General features: G+C 40.4%; 1 protein-coding gene across 2 annotated transcripts in view; it reads left to right on the forward strand.

Annotated features, from left to right (window-relative positions):
• Window positions 1–20,921, forward strand: part of ZSWIM8 (zinc finger SWIM-type containing 8) — a 58,753-nt gene that overhangs the window by 19,312 nt on the left and 18,520 nt on the right. For both annotated transcript variants that reach the window (XM_027720009.2, XM_027720016.2), the window contains exons 2-10: window positions 954–1,107; window positions 2,268–2,362; window positions 8,262–8,434; window positions 10,137–10,244; window positions 13,028–13,109; window positions 14,879–14,999; window positions 15,354–15,555; window positions 16,426–16,601; window positions 18,959–19,967. In XM_027720009.2, the coding sequence (XP_027575810.1) occupies window positions 954–1,107; window positions 2,268–2,362; window positions 8,262–8,434; window positions 10,137–10,244; window positions 13,028–13,109; window positions 14,879–14,999; window positions 15,354–15,555; window positions 16,426–16,601; window positions 18,959–19,967 (2,120 nt within the window). The remainder of the gene's footprint in view (window positions 1–953; window positions 1,108–2,267; window positions 2,363–8,261; window positions 8,435–10,136; window positions 10,245–13,027; window positions 13,110–14,878; window positions 15,000–15,353; window positions 15,556–16,425; window positions 16,602–18,958; window positions 19,968–20,921) is intronic.

Genomic DNA, 20,921 nt, shown 5'->3' on the forward strand with positions numbered 1-20,921 from the left:
CATAACATTGAATATCTGAAACTGAATTAATGAGGCTCTTGGCAACAGGGTTTGGAAGATGGGGTGAGGGGGGTGGGGGAAACCAAGGCTGCTGTAGTGATGGATCAAGAAGTGATCTCAGTAAAGCAGTGAGGTACTTGCAGATAAGACAAGTTTGGCATTTTGTGTAAGAGTAATCTGGGTCAGAGCAAAGCAGAAACATAAGACTTCCATAACCTGATGATAAGCAATCTTCATCTGCACTTAAAAACATAAGAAGTGGAGTTAGTTTTGTAGAAAGGTGATGGTTAAATGTATTTCTATAAAGCTCTCGGTGCCTTCAGTTAGGATCCTCATGGGCTCACCACTGCATTAACATGTGAATTCCCAGTTGCTTCTGTAAAGAACTTGGAATATAAAGACAGATATCATATGAAAGGTGAGCGTGGTGAAGGGTATAAACCAACAAATACTAATTGAAATTAAAAACTTGTAAATAGGTGAATACTGAATGCCAACAAAAAAGTCAGTACTAAAGTTTCCTGGAGAACCTTTGCATTGCTTCTTATGCATATACACTGTAATAGTTCTTTGTGTAATCTCTCGGAATTCACAGGACGTTGCTGCCACATTCTAACAGAAGTGCATGAAAAATATTTGGTTACCTTAAGTCTTGTTCAACTGTGCCAGTTTTGTCAGACAACAAAGTTTGAGTCTGCTAGGCTAATGAAGCTCTTTTGGCCAAGGACTTTGTTTTTAGGAATGTGTGCCCCTGCCCTAAGGGGATGAAAACAAAGATAAGGTTGAGAGGAAATTCTCCAGAAGATTTCTGTGCTGCCTTTTACTGTCAAAAATGGTCTTGAACTTGATGAGACAGGAGAGGAAATGGAAGAGCTCCCTTTAGAACTCTCTTTAGCCTCTCATGGGTTTTGTTGTCTGAGTGGTTCATTGCATTTTGTTTCTTGTCTTGCTAGATGGGCTGGTGATCCCATTGGTGGAACTGTCTGCAAAACAGGTTGCATTTCACATTCCATTCGAGGTGGTGGAGAAAGTTTATCCTCCAGTGCCTGAGCAACTGCAACTTCGAATCGCCTTCTGGAGTTTCCCAGAAAATGAGGAAGATATCAGGTAATGAATACTATTTCTGTTTCATTGATGCTTAAGAAAAGGTTCCGTTCACTAGAGGAGAACTGTTGTCCATTTGATGTCCCATATATTTGGTGCTTCTGCAGTTCCTGTGTGCCTTTTGTAATTCATGGATAGTTTACTGTGTGATATGCTGTGATACTGGGTTTTATTTTGGAGTGAGCTGCCCTGCATGTGTCCCAGGAAAAGCATGTACATGTCCAGGTTCTGTGTGGAAATTATAGCAGAATAAATGCACCCTTTAATTTGCCAAATGGTAACTAGTTTGTAGAGTTTTGTCCTTTTGTTAATCTTACAAAATGATTGTTCCAGTTTGAATCTGTTGCTGGAGTTAGAGCTTTAACTGGGCTCAGAAATTGCCATGGAGGGCTGGCTCAGTGTGCTCTGCAGGCCTTTTGTTGGTGTAATCAGGAGAACCAGAATTTGCTAAGTACGTCCGTAATCAGTGGATACAGTCAGATGACTGTATTTCTTATGTTTCCACATTATTTGTGTGAGTACAAAGTCAAAAACTCTGTGCTTTTAGATCTTTTTCCAAACTTTGCTGAAGCTTTTATGCTATAGGAGGCCTATCGATGTGACTGTGCATTCAGAATTTTGTTGCAAAGTAGTGATATTATACTCTTTTAGAAAGAATCCTCCTGAAAGTTCTTGGATACATTTGTCTGAGGTTCACGTGTCAGATGGGGGGGTAATGCCAGAAGTGCTGATGTAAGATCACCTGTGAGGGAACAGAGCCAGCCAGCTGGTTGTATATGCTCATTATTCTGATGAGCACAGGTGTAAAAAATACTCACATGAGCACTCAGGTAATTAACTAGAAGGAGTTTTTACTGTGGCATGCTAACATTAGACCTTGAATTATACTGTATATAAAATCTTGATTTTAGTCTATGAATGAGTTTGTATTTCAGAGCCTTGGGTTGTAATTCCTAAAAATGCCAGTGACTTTTACACAAAGCTAGTTAAGAAGAGACTAATGATTTTTGTGGTTGAATTGTAATGTGGAAATGGCAGAAGAAAGCTGGACTTCGTATTAAAGATAGTAAGGATTTTTCAAAAGCCATGTCAGCAAAAAGGATAATACTATGAAGTTTCTCAAAACCAGACCTACCCTGACATGTTATGTTTCTCTCTCGCAGATTGTACTCCTGTTTGGCGAATGGCAGCGCAGATGAGTTCCAGCGAGGGGAGCAGCTGTTCCGGGTGAGGGCTGTCAAAGACCCTCTCCAGATAGGTAAGAACATTGCAACTCCACGTCTCTAGATACTTCAGATTCCCAAAGTCATATCTGCAATGGGACAGCAGTGCTGTGATTGTGTCTCAAAACAAGTTTTTCTGGCATCCCATCTTAAACTCCCTGCCAAATGTATTCTTTGTAATGTCTTGAGCTAAATGCTGTGTTTATTTTGGCCTCAGTCAGCTCAGCTGTGAAACTGACTGAAAGGCGAGGAATATTGTGAAAGATCTGTAATCTGCATTTTGCAAAAAACTACATAGGAAGCCTTTGTCTCCATAATGCTTAAATTCCTCATTCTTAAAGAGAACTTGACTTTCTGTTTGTCTAATCAAATGAATGCCTTGCCTAAAGTGCATGTTAAAATTATGCATGTTAAAAGTATGGCACAGAGGGGGTTTGCAAGGTTTAATTATTCTTGCAGCAAAAGAGTTGTATTAATAGTACAGTTATTCAATGTAGTATTTTGGCAGGCGGAAATCCCTGTTGTTGGACAGCGAGTTTATAGCTTCTCCTACCTTATCTTGTTCTTTTTATGTTTTATGGCTATAGAAGCTAATCTTATCTTATAGAAAGAATTGGACTCAGGATTTTTCATTAAATCCTTTGAAGCAAGGAAGAATATTGAGCTAGCGTTTTCAGTGGCAGCTCTTTGACAGGAAGGCATTATGTGAAATAAAGATACTAGTATATCAAGGTGGGCCATGTCAGTCCAATCACATTTTTTTTCTGCAAATGTAAGCTTCAGAATTAAAATATTAATTGGCATGTGAGAACTGAGCCTGGTTGTAATAAGAAAAATGATAATAATAAAAACAGTATAATGTTAAGGAGGAAATTTGGGAAATTTCCTATGTTTTCCTGTGATGAGTGATAGACTTCTATGAGCCTCTTCACTTAATAGCACCAGTAACATTTAAACCTCAGTGATCAATGAAATGAATAAATTTAGGTAAAGAACCCTCAGAAAGGGAATGAAAGGGACACGTACTATGAAGTTTTGGGGACAACAAAAAGAGAAGGAGATAGCCATTAAGATATGCAAATTGCAAGAGACTGATAAACTGTTACCTGAATATAGGGGAAGCATCTGAAAGGATTTTACCTGGTCTGGTGTCTACTGTAACAATAGTAGCAGGAATTCTTGGGTATGGAAGTGATTCCTCATACTAAAGATTCAGTTGTCAGTGAGACCAGATAATAGTTTTGGAACATCAACATCAGTTTGGAGATAGAGCAAAATAGGATTAAACTGACTTTTGGCGGCATTCATAATCTCCCAATGTCAGGACTGAAATGCTGAGAGAGGCCTTTAAGGCATCTGCTAAACTTGAGGAAGCCAAATGTCTGAGAAAGAGAAAATGAGTTAAAATGCAGCAGGCTGAAATTCAGTAATTCCTGGGACTTCCACAGTGGAAAAGAGCAAAATATTTAATAGACAGTAATAAGGCTGTGGTCAGAACTTGTTTCAGTAATACCTTAAAAAGGCGAGGAGGTGTAAAGCAATGTAAATGAACAAAGGCTGGGAATATTAATGCAAAACCTGTACTTGGGGGAGGAGGAGTAGGGAAAAAGAGGAGGTGGTGAGTGATACAGGGGAGAAAGTTCTCAAGTACACATACAGCAACTGGGCTTCTTGTAAAGGATTATGTGTGTGGAAGGGAAGGAAGCAACTTTGTTTAAACAGGAACATTCTTCCTCCTTAGTAGAGGAACTGTATCTAATGAAAGGTGGGGGTTTTTTTCCATGAATAGCAGCCCAGAAGCACAGGTGGGGTGGATATATTTTCAGTTTTCTACTCCAAATGATTTTAAAGTGTGTGGTTGCAGTTTTGAGTTTCATATACTGACAAAGGGGAAAAGAAACACAGGAAATGAAGCAGCCCTTGAGATGGGATTTGATTTGGAGGGGGATTGAGCAGTGCATTGTGATATTGTGATCAATAGGACAAAGCTTGACATGTGTTTTATGCTCTTTTTGTCCCATTTCCCTTTGCAGTTAAGATTATTTTTTAAACATAAGTGATTAATCATAGGCATTTTGTTCACATGCATATCCATATCTGTAATTTCTGAACAGTAGTGCCTCTTCACTACATTCCAAACCCCTGCTTTTTTACACTGTTCTATTGTATATACACATAGAATTGGCTTTTATAGACCTTCTACTGCATGTTCACTTTGTAGCAACCACATACCCACATAGTTGCACTGGAGACATTATTGCTGTTTGATAACAGGTGTGTTGTAGATTTCAGGGACTTTTTTTCTGTCATAGTCCTCATTTCTTTTGAACAGCTGAGGAAGGCAGCAGCGGGTTCAGTTTGGATTCTAACTTTGCATTTCCTTGAGTAGTGTTTCTAAGTCTTCACTTTTTAGAGGTTCTCCTATCTTGTTTTAAAACACACAAATGTCCAAAATTGCCTTGCTTTACTTCCTGTCTAAAAGCTTTTGTTCAACTCCTGTTTTCCTGCTTCTGTTAGCCTTGTGAAGGCTAGAGTTCTTAAATTCTAAACAGAGGTGTGTTTGCTGTCATTGTTGTAGGGGCATCAGAACTACCAAATAGTGATGAAGAAAGCCTGGAATATATATTGCAAGCAGTATTCTTAGGAGGGTACTGTTGTCTCATAGGTCGCTTAGATCTTGTTCATTCAAGTTGCGTACTGAGTAGATTGGGGTATTTACAACCTGTGCATTAGCACCTGAAATCATGAGGACTAATAGGACCTCAGAAAATTATTAAACAGACCTGAAATATCATGATAAATGAGTTTTATGATAAAATAAATACTAAAAGCAAAAGACATTGATGTAGCAAAAATTCTGACAAATGGATTTTAACACTGGGAAGCATACCTTTCGCTTGGATACTTTTCCTGGAAGATTAAGTTTCAGGGTTAGAGCAGTGAGAAGGATAACCTTTGGACTGAAAAAGAAGTCATCTCTATTTTGCAGGTTCTAGTCTAGGCAGCAGTTGAGTATTTCCAGATTTTACATTTCGTCAGACCATGTGTTTCTTGGAAGAAGAGGCAGGCATCTCAGGAGGAGATGCTACAAGAGTGTTGTGAGTTTATGCAGGGAGAAAATTAGAAGAGATAAAGCCCAGCTAGAATGCTACTGGCATTAAGGACAACAAAAATGTTTTTACAAATACATGAGGAACAAAAGAAGGCTAAGGAGAATCTCCATCCTTTATTGGGTGCAGGGGGAAACACGGGATTAAAGAATGAGGAAAAGGCTGAGGTGCTTAATGCCTTCTTTGCCTCTCTAATAGCAAGACCAGCTGTCCTCAGGGTACCCAGCCCCCTGAGCTGGAAGACAGAGATGGGGAGCAGAATGAAGCCCCTGTGATCCAGGAGGAAATGGCCAGTGACCTGCTGTACTACATAGACCCACACAAATCCATGGGGCCTGATGGGATCCACCCAAGGGTACCGGGGGAGCTGTTGGAAGAGCTCACCAAGCCACTCTGCATCATTTACCAGCAGTCCTGGTTAACCAGAGAGGTCTCAGGTGACTGGTTGTTAGCAAATGTAAAGCCCATCTATAAGAAGGGGTGGAAGGAGGATTTGGGGAACTACAGGCCTGTCAACCTGACCTCAGTGCCAGGGAAGGTCATAGAGCAGATGATCTTGAGTGCCATCACACTGCACATGCAGAACAGCAGGGGATCAGGCCCATCCAGCTTGGGTTTATGAAAGGCAGGTCCTGCCCGACGAACCTGATCTCCTATAACAAGGTGACCTGCTTAGTGGATGAGGGAAAGGCTGTGCGTGTTGTTTACCTGGACTTTAGTAAAGCCTCTGACACTGTCTCCCACAGCATTCTCTTGGAGAGACTGATTGCTCATGGCTTGAATGGGTACACTGTTTACTGGGTAAAAACTGTCTGGAGGGGAGTTGCACCAGGGGTGGTTTAGATTGGATATTATGAAAAATTTCTTCACTGAAAGGGTGGTCAGGTGTTGGAACAAGCTGTCCAGGGAAGCGATGGAGTCATCATCCCTGGAAGCATTAAAAAAACACGTGGATGTAGCACTTGGAGACATGGTTTAAGGGTGAACGTGGTACTACCAGATTAACACTTGGAGTCAGGGATCTTAGAGGTCTTTTCCAACCTCAAAGATTCTGTGATTTTTTTAAAATTTTTCCTAGTAAAAGAAACCCTTAGTTATAATTCAGATTTCTGTCCTGTTGTGGTTTCCTGTGTCATCCCGTAAACATCCATTAGCAGTGAGAGTGTCAGACGGGTTCATCAAGCTACAGATTGAGTTGAAGCTTGTGATGTGTCATGCAAAAGCCCTTAAATTTTGTAACTTTTTATAAGTGTTCTTCCGTCATTGCATTATCAGTTAACTGTCTTCATATACAAAGAAGACTGTCATGGTAGGAGCTTGATAAGAACATACAACTGTGATCCGGCCTTCTCTAACACCTTGCGAATGCTTCTTTTTTGCAGTGAAACAGAATTGCTGCAATTCCACCTTGTGAAATGCTTAATTTGCTTATGTGAAAATCAGGGCATTAGTCTGAAATGCTTTTAGTATAACAGAAGGACTAGCTGAAATGTTTGGGTTGTATTATCCAAGTGTGGAACATAAATTCGAACTGTATCTAGTAATAGGCAGTGCAGTAATTTTGTGTGAATGCCTTCTTTTGTTTTGATTCTGTTCCAATTGCTAAAATGGATGAAGAATTTGGGTGGCATTATGTGTACTAATCAAAATAATCACCCACATCAGGAAGAGGATTTGAATTCTGGAGAGATAGAAAGGTTAAGCAAGGTAAGAGCAAGTTTGTGTTGGTACGGTGATCATATTTTGAGGAGGAAATGATGCACATTGTTTTAAATGGAATTTAGTATGTCACGTGCACTCCTGAACACTATCAGTATTATGATCTCACAATATGATTATAAAAATTTAATAGTGTGGAATTATAATGTACTTCCTTGTCCTGATGATGGAGAAACTATTTCAGTCAGCTATCCCAAGCCATGTTTTCACTTAAGGTAGACTGTTGGAATGAAGTTTGCTTATCACTTTGATACTGATGCCTTTTTCTGCTCGTATGTGTGCTCCTGGATGAGCATTGTCTCCACAGGAAGCTGCATTATGAGTACAACTGCTATGCACTGTATGTGAGTTTACACAAAGCTAAGCTTTGTTAAAAGTCCTTTGTCATCCTGCCTGAGATGAGATCCATAATTTATTCATTTATGATCACTGAATAATGGGGCTGGATTCATTCAAGTGTTATTTCTGAAATTTCCTTTTCCATTGATTTTAGTCTAAACAAGAGGGGTTTTCTGTTTTCTGAGTAGATGATTTATAAACATGGGATTAAGAAAATTACAAGGAGGTGCATAATTTATGAGAAATGGGTAGTTTCTGAAGCCACAAAGTGAAATTAAGTGTTCAGGTTAAGTGCTACCTTCTTTAGTTAATTGCAAAATTGTGGAAGTTGATTGACTTGGAAATAATTCTGAACTTGTTTGAAAATAATGCTTGTTCTGCACTGTTGCCAGAGTTAGCACAGAAGTCATGCCTAAAATATGTACAGTCTAGCTTTGACTCTGTGAACAAAACCCAACACTTTTCAGTGATGGCTTCATCCAGTTCTGCTTTTCTCTGTTAAATAGTAATAGAAATAAATAAATTAATGTATTAAAAGCTGGTATTTTGGAACCTCTTATAACACATTATACTTCTATACTAATATTCAACTGTAGCTGTTTGGGAAGAAACAAGTGCTGGAAACTCTAGATCCATGTCCATCTGTATATGGATGTTGTTGCTAGATGTGTTTCAATGTTTAAATGGCATATACCTAAATTTCCGTGCTAGCTGAATCTGTTTCCCAAGTGCCCAAAGAGTAACTCTGGACTTTTGAATGTTACAGGTTTCCATCTGAGTGCCACTGTGGTGCCCCCGCAGATGGTGCCGCCCAAGGGCGCGTACAACGTGGCGGTGATGTTTGACCGGTGCCGGATCACGTCGTGCAGCTGCACCTGCGGGGCCGGGGCCAAGTGGTGTGCTCACGTCGTGGCGCTCTGCCTCTTCCGCATCCACAACGTAGGCCTGGAAACACGGTTCTGCTCTCCCCCGGGCATCTTCTCTGAGTCTCTCCTCAATTACAGCTTTATGCAACACACATTCTCTTTAGGAAAGCTGGTTTTGGCACTCCTTTTGGTTACAGATTGTGTAAATACGCGCTCACAGTTGTGGTCTGCGGAGTGAATTGTCTGAGGCTCTAAACTGCAGAATGTCCTTTGATAATGTGCAGATTGCTTTTTGGCCCCTTCCTGTTTCTCATTTAAGTGCTAGAATTACTCAGTCCTCCTTCATCTCTGCAAAGAGTGAAAGGTCACCAATAGTTAGTCTTTTAAAAAAAGTGTTTGTATGTATGGGATTTGAAAGCTCGCTCTTTACGTTGTTTGATCCGAGTGCAGAAGGAAAGTAATTTTCGTCACTGTTGGCCTTTATGTTCACTGCCTCATTTTAACACATACTGGCAGGTAAGTGTAATTTTGACTTGTAGATTTCAAGCAGTCAGTTAAGTTTATGTTAGGTTTTTATTTGACCGCTTTTACTCTGTGTGGCTTTCTATAGAGCAAAAAGTAGGCATTTTATACCACAACCAAATTCAGTTGAAAATGTGTAGAATCAACATGAAATACACCAGTTGAGGGTTCAATCTTGCATACAGTTTAATTTCCTCTGTCTTAAGGAAGGATTAAGCTTTGGTGATTGAAAGGAACAGATTTTCTGCTGTCACAGAACATTTTATAGCTAACATGCTATAAAACTCCAGATTCTTAAATAAGTGCTAATAACCTGCTGAAGCTTAATATTTCACAATGGACAATTGAAATTGGCTTAAATTGATACTCTTGTGAAATCATCAGAATATCAGTATACTTTCTGTACTTAGGACTAGAGAGTTGGCAAAAAAATGGGTTCTGCTTTGAATTATTAGTTTGAGTTTTAAAAGATGGGTATGGAGAGTGATGATAAAAAACAAATTTTCATTTATATTATTTACAGTTGGGAAGTTTGGACCCTGTGTAAGAAAAAAATCATTCTTTTCCTTCCAATTCTTTCTTTACCTGAAAAATGATAGTGAAAGGATTTCCATGTTTGCATAAACTCCCTGCTGACATTAGCAATTTAAGAGCCGTGGTATATTGCTCTATGTAGACAAGACAATATCAGAAATATCTTTATTATCAAACTGCTCTTGCCTGTTTACGGTTTAAATTTTAAGTAGGGCATTTTTGTTCTATAAAGTGAAAAAGAAAGAAACTAGTGATGGTGGGTTTTTTTAATCTAAGTTGTTTTTAGATATGGGAAGAGATCGATTTTAATACTGAATTAAAAAATGAGGTGGTTGTGATTCTGTAAAACAGTCTCCGACAGAGCTGGTTGGTTTGCCAGAAGCTTAAGGAATAATGTCCTATTTTAGAGGTTTGTTTGTGAAATCTCTGCCAGTATTTGTGCAATTGCTAGCAACAACAGATCTTAAGCACAGCTGTTAAAGCAGTTTCCTTGAAAAAAACCTCCTAAAAACAGCTTTTATGAAGCCAAAACAGCTTGTTTGCATCTTATCTGCAACACGCCACTTAATTTCAGAGAGGAAAAAAAAAATTGGCTATCAAGACCAAGCATGATATGCATCAACATAGCTACTGTTCATGACACTTTATCCTTTTGGTGGACACAGCTTTGTTAAGTCTGCCCTGTTAATGGTGGCTTGTATCTCCTTTTCTTTCTTCAGGCATCTGCAGTATGCTTACGAGCACCTGTTTCTGAGTCTTTGTCTCGACTACAAAGAGACCAATTGCAAAAATTTGCTCAGTACCTAATCAGTGAACTTCCACAACAGGTAAGTGGAGACAACTGATGTGACTGAATTTTTGTTAAGTTCAGTTATCTTTATTCTGGGTCAATTTATATGATGTCTTTTGTTGCAAGATAACCAGTCGTGCTATTCAATTTGAGCTGCTGGGAAGGCATTCAATTCTTGCTCTTTTCAGGTTTGCTGTTTTGTTATTTGACAATTGTCTGTTGCCAAGTAAAAGATTAGAAGTGTCTTAAAAGGACAGAATGGTGGCTATTCATATCAGCATGAATATGTGCTGAGCTTGTGGAAGATCAAACACAATAAATAAATGCATGATCGTGGCAAACTTAGGTCAGCCCTAATCAGGTTGTTTCTTTTTTTGTGTATTTGATTAGCTAAATGGAGAAGACTGCCCAGGGAAGGTATTGTATATGTCTTAAATGGGCACTTTCTAATGCACCCAACTGGTGACCTTTCGACTTCCCCCAGTGTGGCTTCTTGGTGATTCGTAAGAATCATTTGGAAAGTAATGGACATGAACTCTTGGTTGTCAAAGTCTGCTGTCTTATTCCTTAAATATCTGTGTTGTTCAAGGTCAGGTCATTAATATCATCTGCCTAAAATGTTTGCACAAAATGCACAGGAATACCCAAGTGATTGTGAAATGTCTGCTTTAAAAATATAAGGGCTTGGCAGCTTTTTAATGCTAAGTTCAACTAAAGGAGATTGAGAAAAACTGACCTGCATGGGTATCTGTCACATTTCAGTAGTGCATTCATAATGCACTCCTCTTAAGTAGGAGTTAGATTACTGTCAGCATGTGCCTAAAATTCATATTATGGTGCTGTGCTTGGGACACTAAGACATTCTATTTCTAAAATGTCCTCTAAATTTCCTACAGAAATACTAATCTTCTTATGAGAAGAAATAGAGGAATTGTATGATATGAAACTGAAATAAAAATACTGCTTTTTTGTTGCTGAGAGATGAGCACCAATGGCATGTGCTTTTTGCTGCATTATGTAACAGGCAAAGCTTTTCTTCTCTGGGTAAAGACTCTGACCTTAATGTCACATAGTCTAGTGGTTAATGGAGGAGAGCTTTGAAAGGCTAGTAGTGGTGGTAGCTGTTTCCTGAATGGCATGTCAATAGTATGCTTTCAAATATTTTGTGTCTGCTCCTTTCTGCAAGGTTTATTTTTCCTTTGGTCATGTGTACCAGCTGTGCACCAGGAACATCTGAATTAATTAATTTTTGCTATTTGCCACATCATCTGATGGATGCTGCCCAACAGAAAAGTTTGGGTTTTATTGGCAGATATGTCTTAACCCGTGTTGTGTAATTCCTTTGAAAAAGGCAAGGCACACCCCAAAACTCTTCCAACAGTCTTATTCCCTGTCTTCAAGATTTCTGGGTGGAGATAGATACTCTGATACCTTGGGACACCATATTTTGACTACATGATGTAGAATTAGAGTAGGCTGTACACATGATTCTATTTTATCTTTATTTCCAGTTTGTGAACATCGTACGGTAATATAATGCTGAATTACTTTCAAGTGTAGGGGGATGGTAGTCTGTAGAAATGCAGCTAGGTAAGATGTTTTTCAAAATCTCTGTAGAAAGTGTTTAGTGTAGCTATGAAAATGACAGTGATTCTGAGCAGCTTACCTAGTTCTTTGCCCAAAAACTGTTTCCCCTTATGAATCCAGTATTCCTATTCCTATTAAATATGAAAATCTTGGCAAAAATGCCTGAAGGAGAGTCACTGCAGGTCGCTGATACTTCAGCCTTAAGGTGTGATATTGCCTAGACCTGTGACTTTTCTGCTTTGTGATGTCTTAAAATATGTAGTAGTGGAAAAGAGGTACAAGAATAGCTTAATGCTGAGTGTGTTTCTTCAGGTGATTAAAATGTAAAATATCCTTCTGAAGCATTTTATCTTCCACTTGTTTGAGATGGATTTGTATTATTTGCAAATATAGGTCACTTGCTTTACCTCAACTGATGTGTGGAGAGAGGTGAGGGTTGTCAGATATTCTGTTCCAAGTCGCTTAAATCCAAACTATATGGATTAAAAATTTACCTGTTGTAAGTGTACATGCTAAAGGCTAAATGGTTCTACAGGTGCAACCCAGATCTAGTTTGGGAAAAAGCTCTTTCTATTGTGCATTTTTCTTTCAAGAATAGCATGTTAAGGGTATATCTACACAGGATTTTACAGTCAGGTGTGAGCCTTCTCTGCTTATGCTCTGAGCTGTCCAGAAGCTGTGATTAGTTTAGTGCTGAAATTGCTTTAGCTTATTGTTGAGTCCCTTTGCTAACAGGATGGTAAATAAGCTAAAGTCTGCCCAAAAAGTTATGTGTATATGTATTTTATAGTTTGCTCCCTTGCTTCCATTAGCTTGGGTTTTAGAGAAATGATTTAGGAACAAGAAATAAAGAACTTTCTAAGTGCAGGAAAGCGGTGACCTTGACAGCAGTGACTTCCCTACCTACTTCTCAAAATTAGCTACAGTATCATTCTTTGTGGGCTCTTATTCCTCAAGAAATGAGAAAGGAGCTAGTAATCTGTGATGCTTTTGTTTACTTAAGAGCGTGACTGCAGAAAGTGAGCCGTGCATAGGTCTTGGCTTTCAGAAAGGAGAGGTGTGACAGCTGGTTGCCATCGTGTGATCTTTAGCACCCTCTGTCGTCCTTTCTGAAAACGTAGCACCGTGTATTCGATACTTCTGAAATTACCTGAGTGATCAGTAATGATCTTTAGCTGGGTGTATCAGGATAAGAAATACTGTGTGTATTGAAAGTCTACTTCGTGTTTTCAGATTCTTCCAACAGCTCAGCGCTTGCTGGATGAGCTGCTATCTTCTCAGTCTACTGCCATCAACACAGTGTGTGGAGCCCCAGGTAACTAATATGTCTTATTTCAGTAATCTGTGTTACAGATTACTGTGGATGTATTTCCACTGCTTCAGGTTTCTGAACTGATCTGTTACCTTGTAGCTTGAATTGCAGGTGAAGATTAAGGAAAAGGGATGAGTACAGGCAATTGCTGGTGTAATGGATGCCTCAGAGTGTTGGCAGAGGAAGGGAGCATCAGGCAATGCACCTTTCTAACAAAGTGTTTTTCTTTATAATTCGGTATTAATTATGGACTCCTGGAAATGTTGATTGGAGGGGACCTCTCCAAATTCCTACTTGAAATAGGACTGTTTGCAACACTAGATTGGGTTAGCTGTGACTTGGGCTAGTTTAGCTAAGTCTTGGTTACCCAGAGATATTAGAGTATTCCTGTTCTAGTGCTGCATTACTCTTTTGGTCAAGAATTTTTTCCTAGTGTCCTGTATGAATACCCTTTTTTTATCCTCTTCTAATACAAAGAAGAGTTTGTCTGCATTATGTTTTTGATTAATGATCACTCTGACCCTCTCTATTTTAGATGAAATTAACCCATCTTCCTCAGTCTGATCTCATAGGTCATGTGCTCTGTGCCCCCAACTATCTTGATACCCCTTTAACTAAATCACAGAATCAGTTAAGTTGGAAAAGACTCAGATCATTGAGTCCAACCTCTAACGAAACATCGCCTTGTCAACTAGGCCATGGCACTAAGTGCCATGTGCAGTCTTTTCTTAAACACCTTCAGGGGCAGTGACTCCATCTTCCTGGGCAGCCCATTCCAATGGTTAATCACTCTTTCTGTGAAGAAATTCCTCCTAATGTCCAACCTAAACCTCACCTGGTGCAGCTTGTGGCTGTGTCCTCTTGTCCTGTCGCTGGTTGCCTGGGAGAAGAGGCCAACCCCCACCTGGCTACAACCTCCTTTCAGGTAGTTGTAGAGAGTGATAGGATCTCCCCTGAGCCTCCTCTTCTCCAGGCTAAACAACCCCAGCTCCCTCAGTTGCTCCTCACTGGACTTACCCTATACACCATTCCCCAGGTCTGTTGCCCATCTCTGGACTCACTCCAGCACCACAATGTCTTTCCTGAACTGAGGGGCCCAGAACTGGACACAGTACTCAAGGTGCAGCCTCACCAGTGCCAAGTACAGGGGGACAATCACTTCCCTACACTGTCTGGTTTCTCAGCATCATTTCTGGACTGGGAGACCCAAAAATGGATACAATATCCCAGATATAACTTGACCAGTGCCAGGTAGAGGGGACGAACTAAGTTCCTTAAGTCTGCTAGCTGTGCTTTTCTTAATATAGCCCAGTTTGCAGATCTTTTTTTCTGTTTTGTGTTTTCAGTTAAAGTTTGCCATTGATTTTGTTGAGGTTGGCATCTGCCATAATCACCAAACCCTATCAACTACTCAGCCATTTGGTTTTCCATCTGTACTGGTGCATGGGGTTTTCTGTCCCAGATACAGAAATGTACACTTTTCTCAATGAACTTGGTGAGGGTTCTGTTGGCACAGTCCATGAATTTCTCCTGATCTCACAGGTTGTAGTGCTGCCTTTCAGCATACCAGACATATCTCCTAATTTAGCGTTGTCAGCGCTGAAGGTAATGTTATGGTAGCATTTTAAGGTAATTCTGAGTTGGGTGTTCAGCAACATGTGAAATAAACTGAGTAGCACTGCCTGTGTACTCCCTGTAAACTCTGTAGTTGAACATACAGAGTAAAGTATATTCAAAGCCTGCAAACTGTACCTGTGTTTTTCTTTTGTAAGATCCCACTGCTGGACCCTCTGCATCAGATCAAAGCACCTGGTACTTAGATGAATCTACTCTGAGTGACAACATAAAGAAAACCCTTCATAAATTCTGTGGACCCTCTCCTGTCGTTTTCAGGTAAACTGTTTCCCATTAAAGGGAAAATGTGGTATTCATGTAATCTGTAAGCTCCATTCACCATATAGCCTGTAGGCTTATGTGATTACTTGGGCTGAAGGATCCTCAGTTTCACAGTCACTCTTCTGAACTTCGTAGCCTGTCTAGTGTTATTTCAGTAGAACAGACTGTATTTGCACAATATTTTGCTTGTGTGGTGTTCTTAGGCTCATTATGCATTCAGTCTTTTAGGTTATGCATGTCTGTCCCATTGGAGGGGCAAATATATTTCTGCATGTAGACTATACTCAGGATTTTGTATGACTGTGCTTGATTTAATTTCTTCTCATCCTTGTTCTTCTGTTTTACCTGCAGTGATGTGAATTCAATGTATCTGTCTTCCACGGAGCCACCAGCTGCTGCTGAGTGGGCCTGTCTCCTGCGTCCCCTGCGAGGAAGAGAACCTGAAGGAATCTGGAACTTGCTTTCCATTGTGCGGGAGATGTTTAAGAGACGGGATAGCAATGCAGCTCCTTTGCTGGAGATTCTGACTGACCAGTGTCTCAACTATGAGCAGGTATTCAAACCTCTTTGCTGTGGAGCAGGGGGAAATTCTGGGGAACCAGGGCAGAGCCAGTGACTGGTGTGCTATGCATCTATACAATCGAATACAATTCTTTTAATAGTCTGTATGCATTATGGGCATGTGTTTCTCCATGCTAAAATGATGACACAGTTTGCTCTTGTTCTGATTTAATTATGTCCTGATAACACTGTATTCCTCAAATGCCTCAGTCCTTCTGGCGTGAATATGTAGAGTCTGATTTCTTTTGTTCAGCATATTTGATTAGATTTTTGCCCAATGAAGGTGATTTATTTTAATGTTGTGGGTTGGTTCTTTAAACGAAGGATGTCACATATGAGCTGTCACTTTGATAAAATCTAAACATATATGTTGTGTGATAGAATCTCTGATTCTTTTGTCATCTTTGTGGAAGATACCTTTCAGTGCGTTTAATAGTAAATCTTTTTATATTTTTTAAAATAATATTAGGAAAAAGGTTTCCTTTGACAGTTCAGGGCACTGATCTCAGTCTGTAATATAAATTGCTGTGTAAGTTTCCTTGTTGCTCCATCGCATACCTCAACTTTGATCAGGAAAAAGGGAATGCTTTATCACATTTGTTCCCTTTTTCCCTCTAAGTGTGAAGGCCTCTAAGTGAACGTCCTGTGAGTGTTTTGTTCTTTGGGCATGTACCTTCTAACCAGGGAAGTTTTGAGGCCCTTAGCTCTCACAAACCAATACTAATGGTTGTAGTTATTTTGGAGTCAAAAGAAAACATGGTACTAACCACAGATCCCATTTCCTTGTGATTATGAGATTAAGTGAGAACAGGGGGTGAGATGTTGGCCACAACACAGCTGTACTGAGGTGTTTCTCCTGCAGATAACCGGCTGGTGGTACAGTGTGCGAACGTCTGCGTCACACAGCAGCGCCAGTGGGCACACAGGACGCAGCAATGGCCAGTCAGAAGTGGCTGCTCATGCTTGTGCAAGTATGTGTGATGAGATGGTGGTTCTTTGGAGGCTGGCTGTCCTCGACCCAACTATTAGTCCACAGAGGTGAGCCCCAGAATCAGATTTGGTCTCTTTTTAATTTCTGTGATACTCAAGCACACTCAAGAGTTTCATCCTGTAGATTTCTTGTGTTTGTATCATTACCTCATTACCTGTTCAACTATTAGTCCTTCTGGACTATGTGCTATGTAAGGTTCAGAGCACTGTAATTACTTTAATTGCCATTGCTGCTTACTTTTAGCAAGATCAAGTAGTTTGAATGATTTGTTTTCCGAGACTCCTCTTTTACGTATGGGTGCAATTCTACATTGTAATGTCCCAGTGGAGAACATTTGTTTGAGTGATAGCACCAGCTACCAATTAATTTTAATGGTTTCTATATTTAACCATTCAGCAGTTTAATGGATTTCTGTTTAGCCCAGTCATTCAGTGTTGTGTGTTTCAAGATGAAAACTCTGAGGGAGTTTATTCTCTGCAGTGCATTGGTAAACAGTGTCACCAGTGTATGATTTTCAGTGTTTCCAATTGTCTGAGAAAAAACTGTGTGGCTTCTGCAGATTTCTAAACCATATTGTGCCTTGGTGAATCACTGCCGTCTTTATTTAGCACCAGTTGAATAGCAGAAGAGGAATTGAGAGCTCATATTGAGATACTGTGGTTGACATTGCAATAATTTGTTTTGTACATCTTGTCTACAGAGTGTGGTGTGTAAAATATATTTGATTAGTTTAATATGCTATAAATTCTCAGGAAAAGTTTCTCAGAACAAATGAAAACAGGATGGTATTTTCAATACAATTACACATTAACAGGATTTGCTTTCTGTGAATTGTTGTGTAACATTAATAAAATGCCCTATCTATGTAAGGTACATCAAGGACACTAAAATGGATGCAGTTTCTGTTGTGTACACTTTACAATATGAAGTAGCTAAATATAGGAGTTGAAGACAAATCAAAAACTGTAGGAAACGGGGAATGAGACTTAAAATAAACTCAAACATCAATCAAATCACATAGAAAAAACATAAAAGATTTTGGCCATTAATAAAGTATGAAACTGTGCTATGTATATTCTAATTTGTGTTATTTGACACAGTTCAAATTTGCTCTGATCTCCTACTTGAGCTAATGAATAATTGAAATGCTCTGGCTTGATTACCTATTCTCTTGGTTTTTGAATAGTCTCCAAGAAGAACCCTCTTCTACTTTTCCTTCCTATACTTTGCAGTGAATCATAAGGAGACTTTGCAGGCTCTCATCCTTATGTTACCTTTCCCGAGTAGTTCCCACTCCATCTTTTTCCTTCTGAAAATCTTCTCATTGATTAAGCCCTACTAGTCTGGTCCCTTGTTAATTAATTTCTCGAGTGGACAAATGTAAGTAGTCCATTTTGTTTAGTCCCTTTTGTCCTAATACCCTTTGCACCTAAATTGGGGCACCCCATTTTTAAAATTTTTTATTTTGTTCTTTGATCGAAGTGTTGGGATTGTACCTCAGATGTCTGAAATCTGTGGCAGAAACAAAATGGTGGTTGATTGAGACACCCGGTGAAATTTCTAGAAGTGTCTTTTCCTCTCTTTGGATTAGATCATCAATCCATTTAGACTATTTTGCTCATGTGCCTAGGCCCTATGTGAGATTTAGAGCTGGGAAATGCAGAACTGTTTCGTTCTTCCCATAGCAATATGGGGCGTGGGACTAACTGCTATGTAATTTAAGGCTATATAGCCCTACCAGCTTGATTCTTCCTCAAAGTTATTTGAACATCAATTATTGTTGTCTTGCTTGTTCTGTGCCTATGTTTTACAACAGTTTATTCTCCTGAGGACAGCCTGCTACTGTCTAAATTAAATTGTTGGGCTCTGTATGGGCACATCAGGGTAAAGAGGTAGGTAAGTGTCTGGGAGGCAGATTAGGTGGTCCTATCTGTCAGTGTGCTTTCCTGCATAGGCTGTGTAGGTTCTACTTGTGAATGTCTTGACTAGAATTATTCACAGTGTAGTTTCACAGCTGCTGCAAGCTGTTTCATGGGTGTTTCCAAGAACAATTCCCCATGGTACTCACTGGTCTCAGACTGCTGAGGCTCACATCTCTAACACCTTATTTAGGGCAGATAAGCAAACAGGGCAGACAGTATTTAATTTTAAACCTTGCAGTTTGTATTGTACTTTCATGTTGGTAGTGTTCACATTTTGTTTCCGTATTATGGACCTGTCTAGGACTTGGTTGTTAATATACCTGCTCGCTTTTTTCAGCCTGTCTTCTTACTACTGCTGCCTGTACTTAATTCAGCAGAAGATGTTTCTGGCCAAAGGAAGGAGGTGTTCTGTGTGTTAAGTAGTAGTTTGTTGCAGGTCCTTTTTGTGTCTGCTTCCTAACCTATCCTCTTACTTCTCTTAGGCGCAGGGACCTTTGCTCACAGCTGAGACAGTGGCAGCTGAAAGTCATAGATAATGTTAAGAGGGGTCAGCACAAGAAATCACTGGAGAAGCTCTTCCAAGGTTTCAAGCCAGCTGTGGAAGCCTGTTACTTCAACTGGGAGGAAGCTTATCCCATTCCTGGGATTACATACAGCAGCACTGACAAGAAGAACTCATTCTGTTGGGTAAAGGCCATCCAGCACAGGAGCTGCCGGTTGCAGTGTTCAGAAAGTGCCTGTGAGGCTGGTAGAACCCATGGGCAGGAGCCGGGGGGACCATGTCTGCAGCCTGGGGACAGGCTGCGGCCCTCTCCCCAGGAGCCAGCAGTTCGTCCAAAGGAACTTACTGGAAAGCGGAAAGTTGTCTCTGAAACACCACAGAGGGTTCTGAGACGACTCTCAGCAGAAGGGGATAAAGCTGTGTATAAGACTGCAGTGGGCAAAGCAAAGTTGCCGGTGAGCAAAGGTTTGACCAGTAAACATAGTGGGAAACGCCGCATGAGCAGTGAAGACAGTTCTCTGGAGCCAGACTTGGCAGAGATGAGCCTGGATGACAGCAGCTTGGCGCTCGGGGCGGAAGCCAGCAACACCTTTAGTTTTACAGAAAGCCCACTGAGCAGGAGCTACAGGGATGCCTTTGAGGAGGATGGTGGGGTGTACTTCTCTGAGGGACCTGAGCCCACTGTCAGGAGCAGTTCCATGGCCAAGAAATCGCCCAAGGATCCTGTGGGGGAGATGGGTAGTGGTGATGATGACCTGCCTTCTGCAGATGAGAACACTGGTGGTGTGAGCCTGAAGCCAGAAGAAGTGGGAGAGAATGGTGCAGTGGGGGGAGGGGATGATGGAGAAGAGGAAGATGATTACCAGGTGTACTATCTGAATCCACAAGAGGTAGCCAAGGAAGATGATGACAAAGCTGAAGGGGGAAATGAAGAGGAGCAGGATATATTTGCTGGTATAAAGCCTCTGGAGCAAGAGAACCGGATGGAGGTGAGCTGAATCTAGTTCAAAACACTGTTTTGTGGTTTTCTGTATTATATAAATCATGATCTCACCACCCTCCTAGCAGTCACACTTAACCCACCATGTTGTTAAAGTGCTTAATTATAATGTCCTCATAACCCATTGTATCATAAAGTATCTACATTCTTAAGGCAGTGGTAGCATATATCTGTTTCCCACAAGCTTGACTCCCTGTTTCTGTGCTAACTGCAATTGTGTCTCAGTTTTAACTAGTCCCATCTCACACTCCAGGATTTACAGACAGAGACAAAACTGTGTGTGCTTTTTATGTAATGTGCTTTTTATGCTCTTGGAAACAGCAAAATTGAGCTGGAATTAAAAATGAGTAAGACTGAGACATGCTTAGCAAGAAAAATTTAAAGCCCACCATGTAAGCAGAAATTCTCTGAAAAGGAGAGGCAGTCTAAATAGACTGTGTCAAATTCCTATAATAACCACAAAATATGTTTAGAGCTTGTACCTGTATGAGCAAACAGCTGAATGGAAATGGCATGAAGTTGTGTCAGGGCAGGTTTAGATACTAGGACTCTTCACCCATTCGATTCTTCACCCAGATGGTGGTCAGGCACTGGAGTAGATTCCCCAGGGAAGTGACAGAGTTCCCCAAGTCTGACAGAGTTAAGCAGCATTTGGACAATGCTCTCGGGCACATTGTGTGATTCTTGGGGTCTCCTGCGTAGGGCCAGGAGTTGGACTTTGGTGATCCTACTGGGTCCCTTCAAAGTCAGAATATTCTATGATTCTATGAAATATTTATAGTCAGTCAGTTTGGGTTTTAGGGTTTTTTTGAGTTATTCTCTGATCTCTTATAGCACATGGAGAGAGGATGAGACTTAATCACGGAAGAAAGGGTGTTTTAGGGAAGTGCTTCAAGGAGTGGTGGGGAAGGTGCAGGCAAGGAGGGCTCTGAGAACACCTGCT

This window comes from Pipra filicauda, unplaced genomic scaffold (assembly GCF_003945595.2).
Source record: "Pipra filicauda isolate LSUMZ 115617 unplaced genomic scaffold, ASM394559v2 scaffold96_size2947999_pilon, whole genome shotgun sequence".
NCBI lineage: Eukaryota > Metazoa > Chordata > Aves > Passeriformes > Pipridae > Pipra > Pipra filicauda.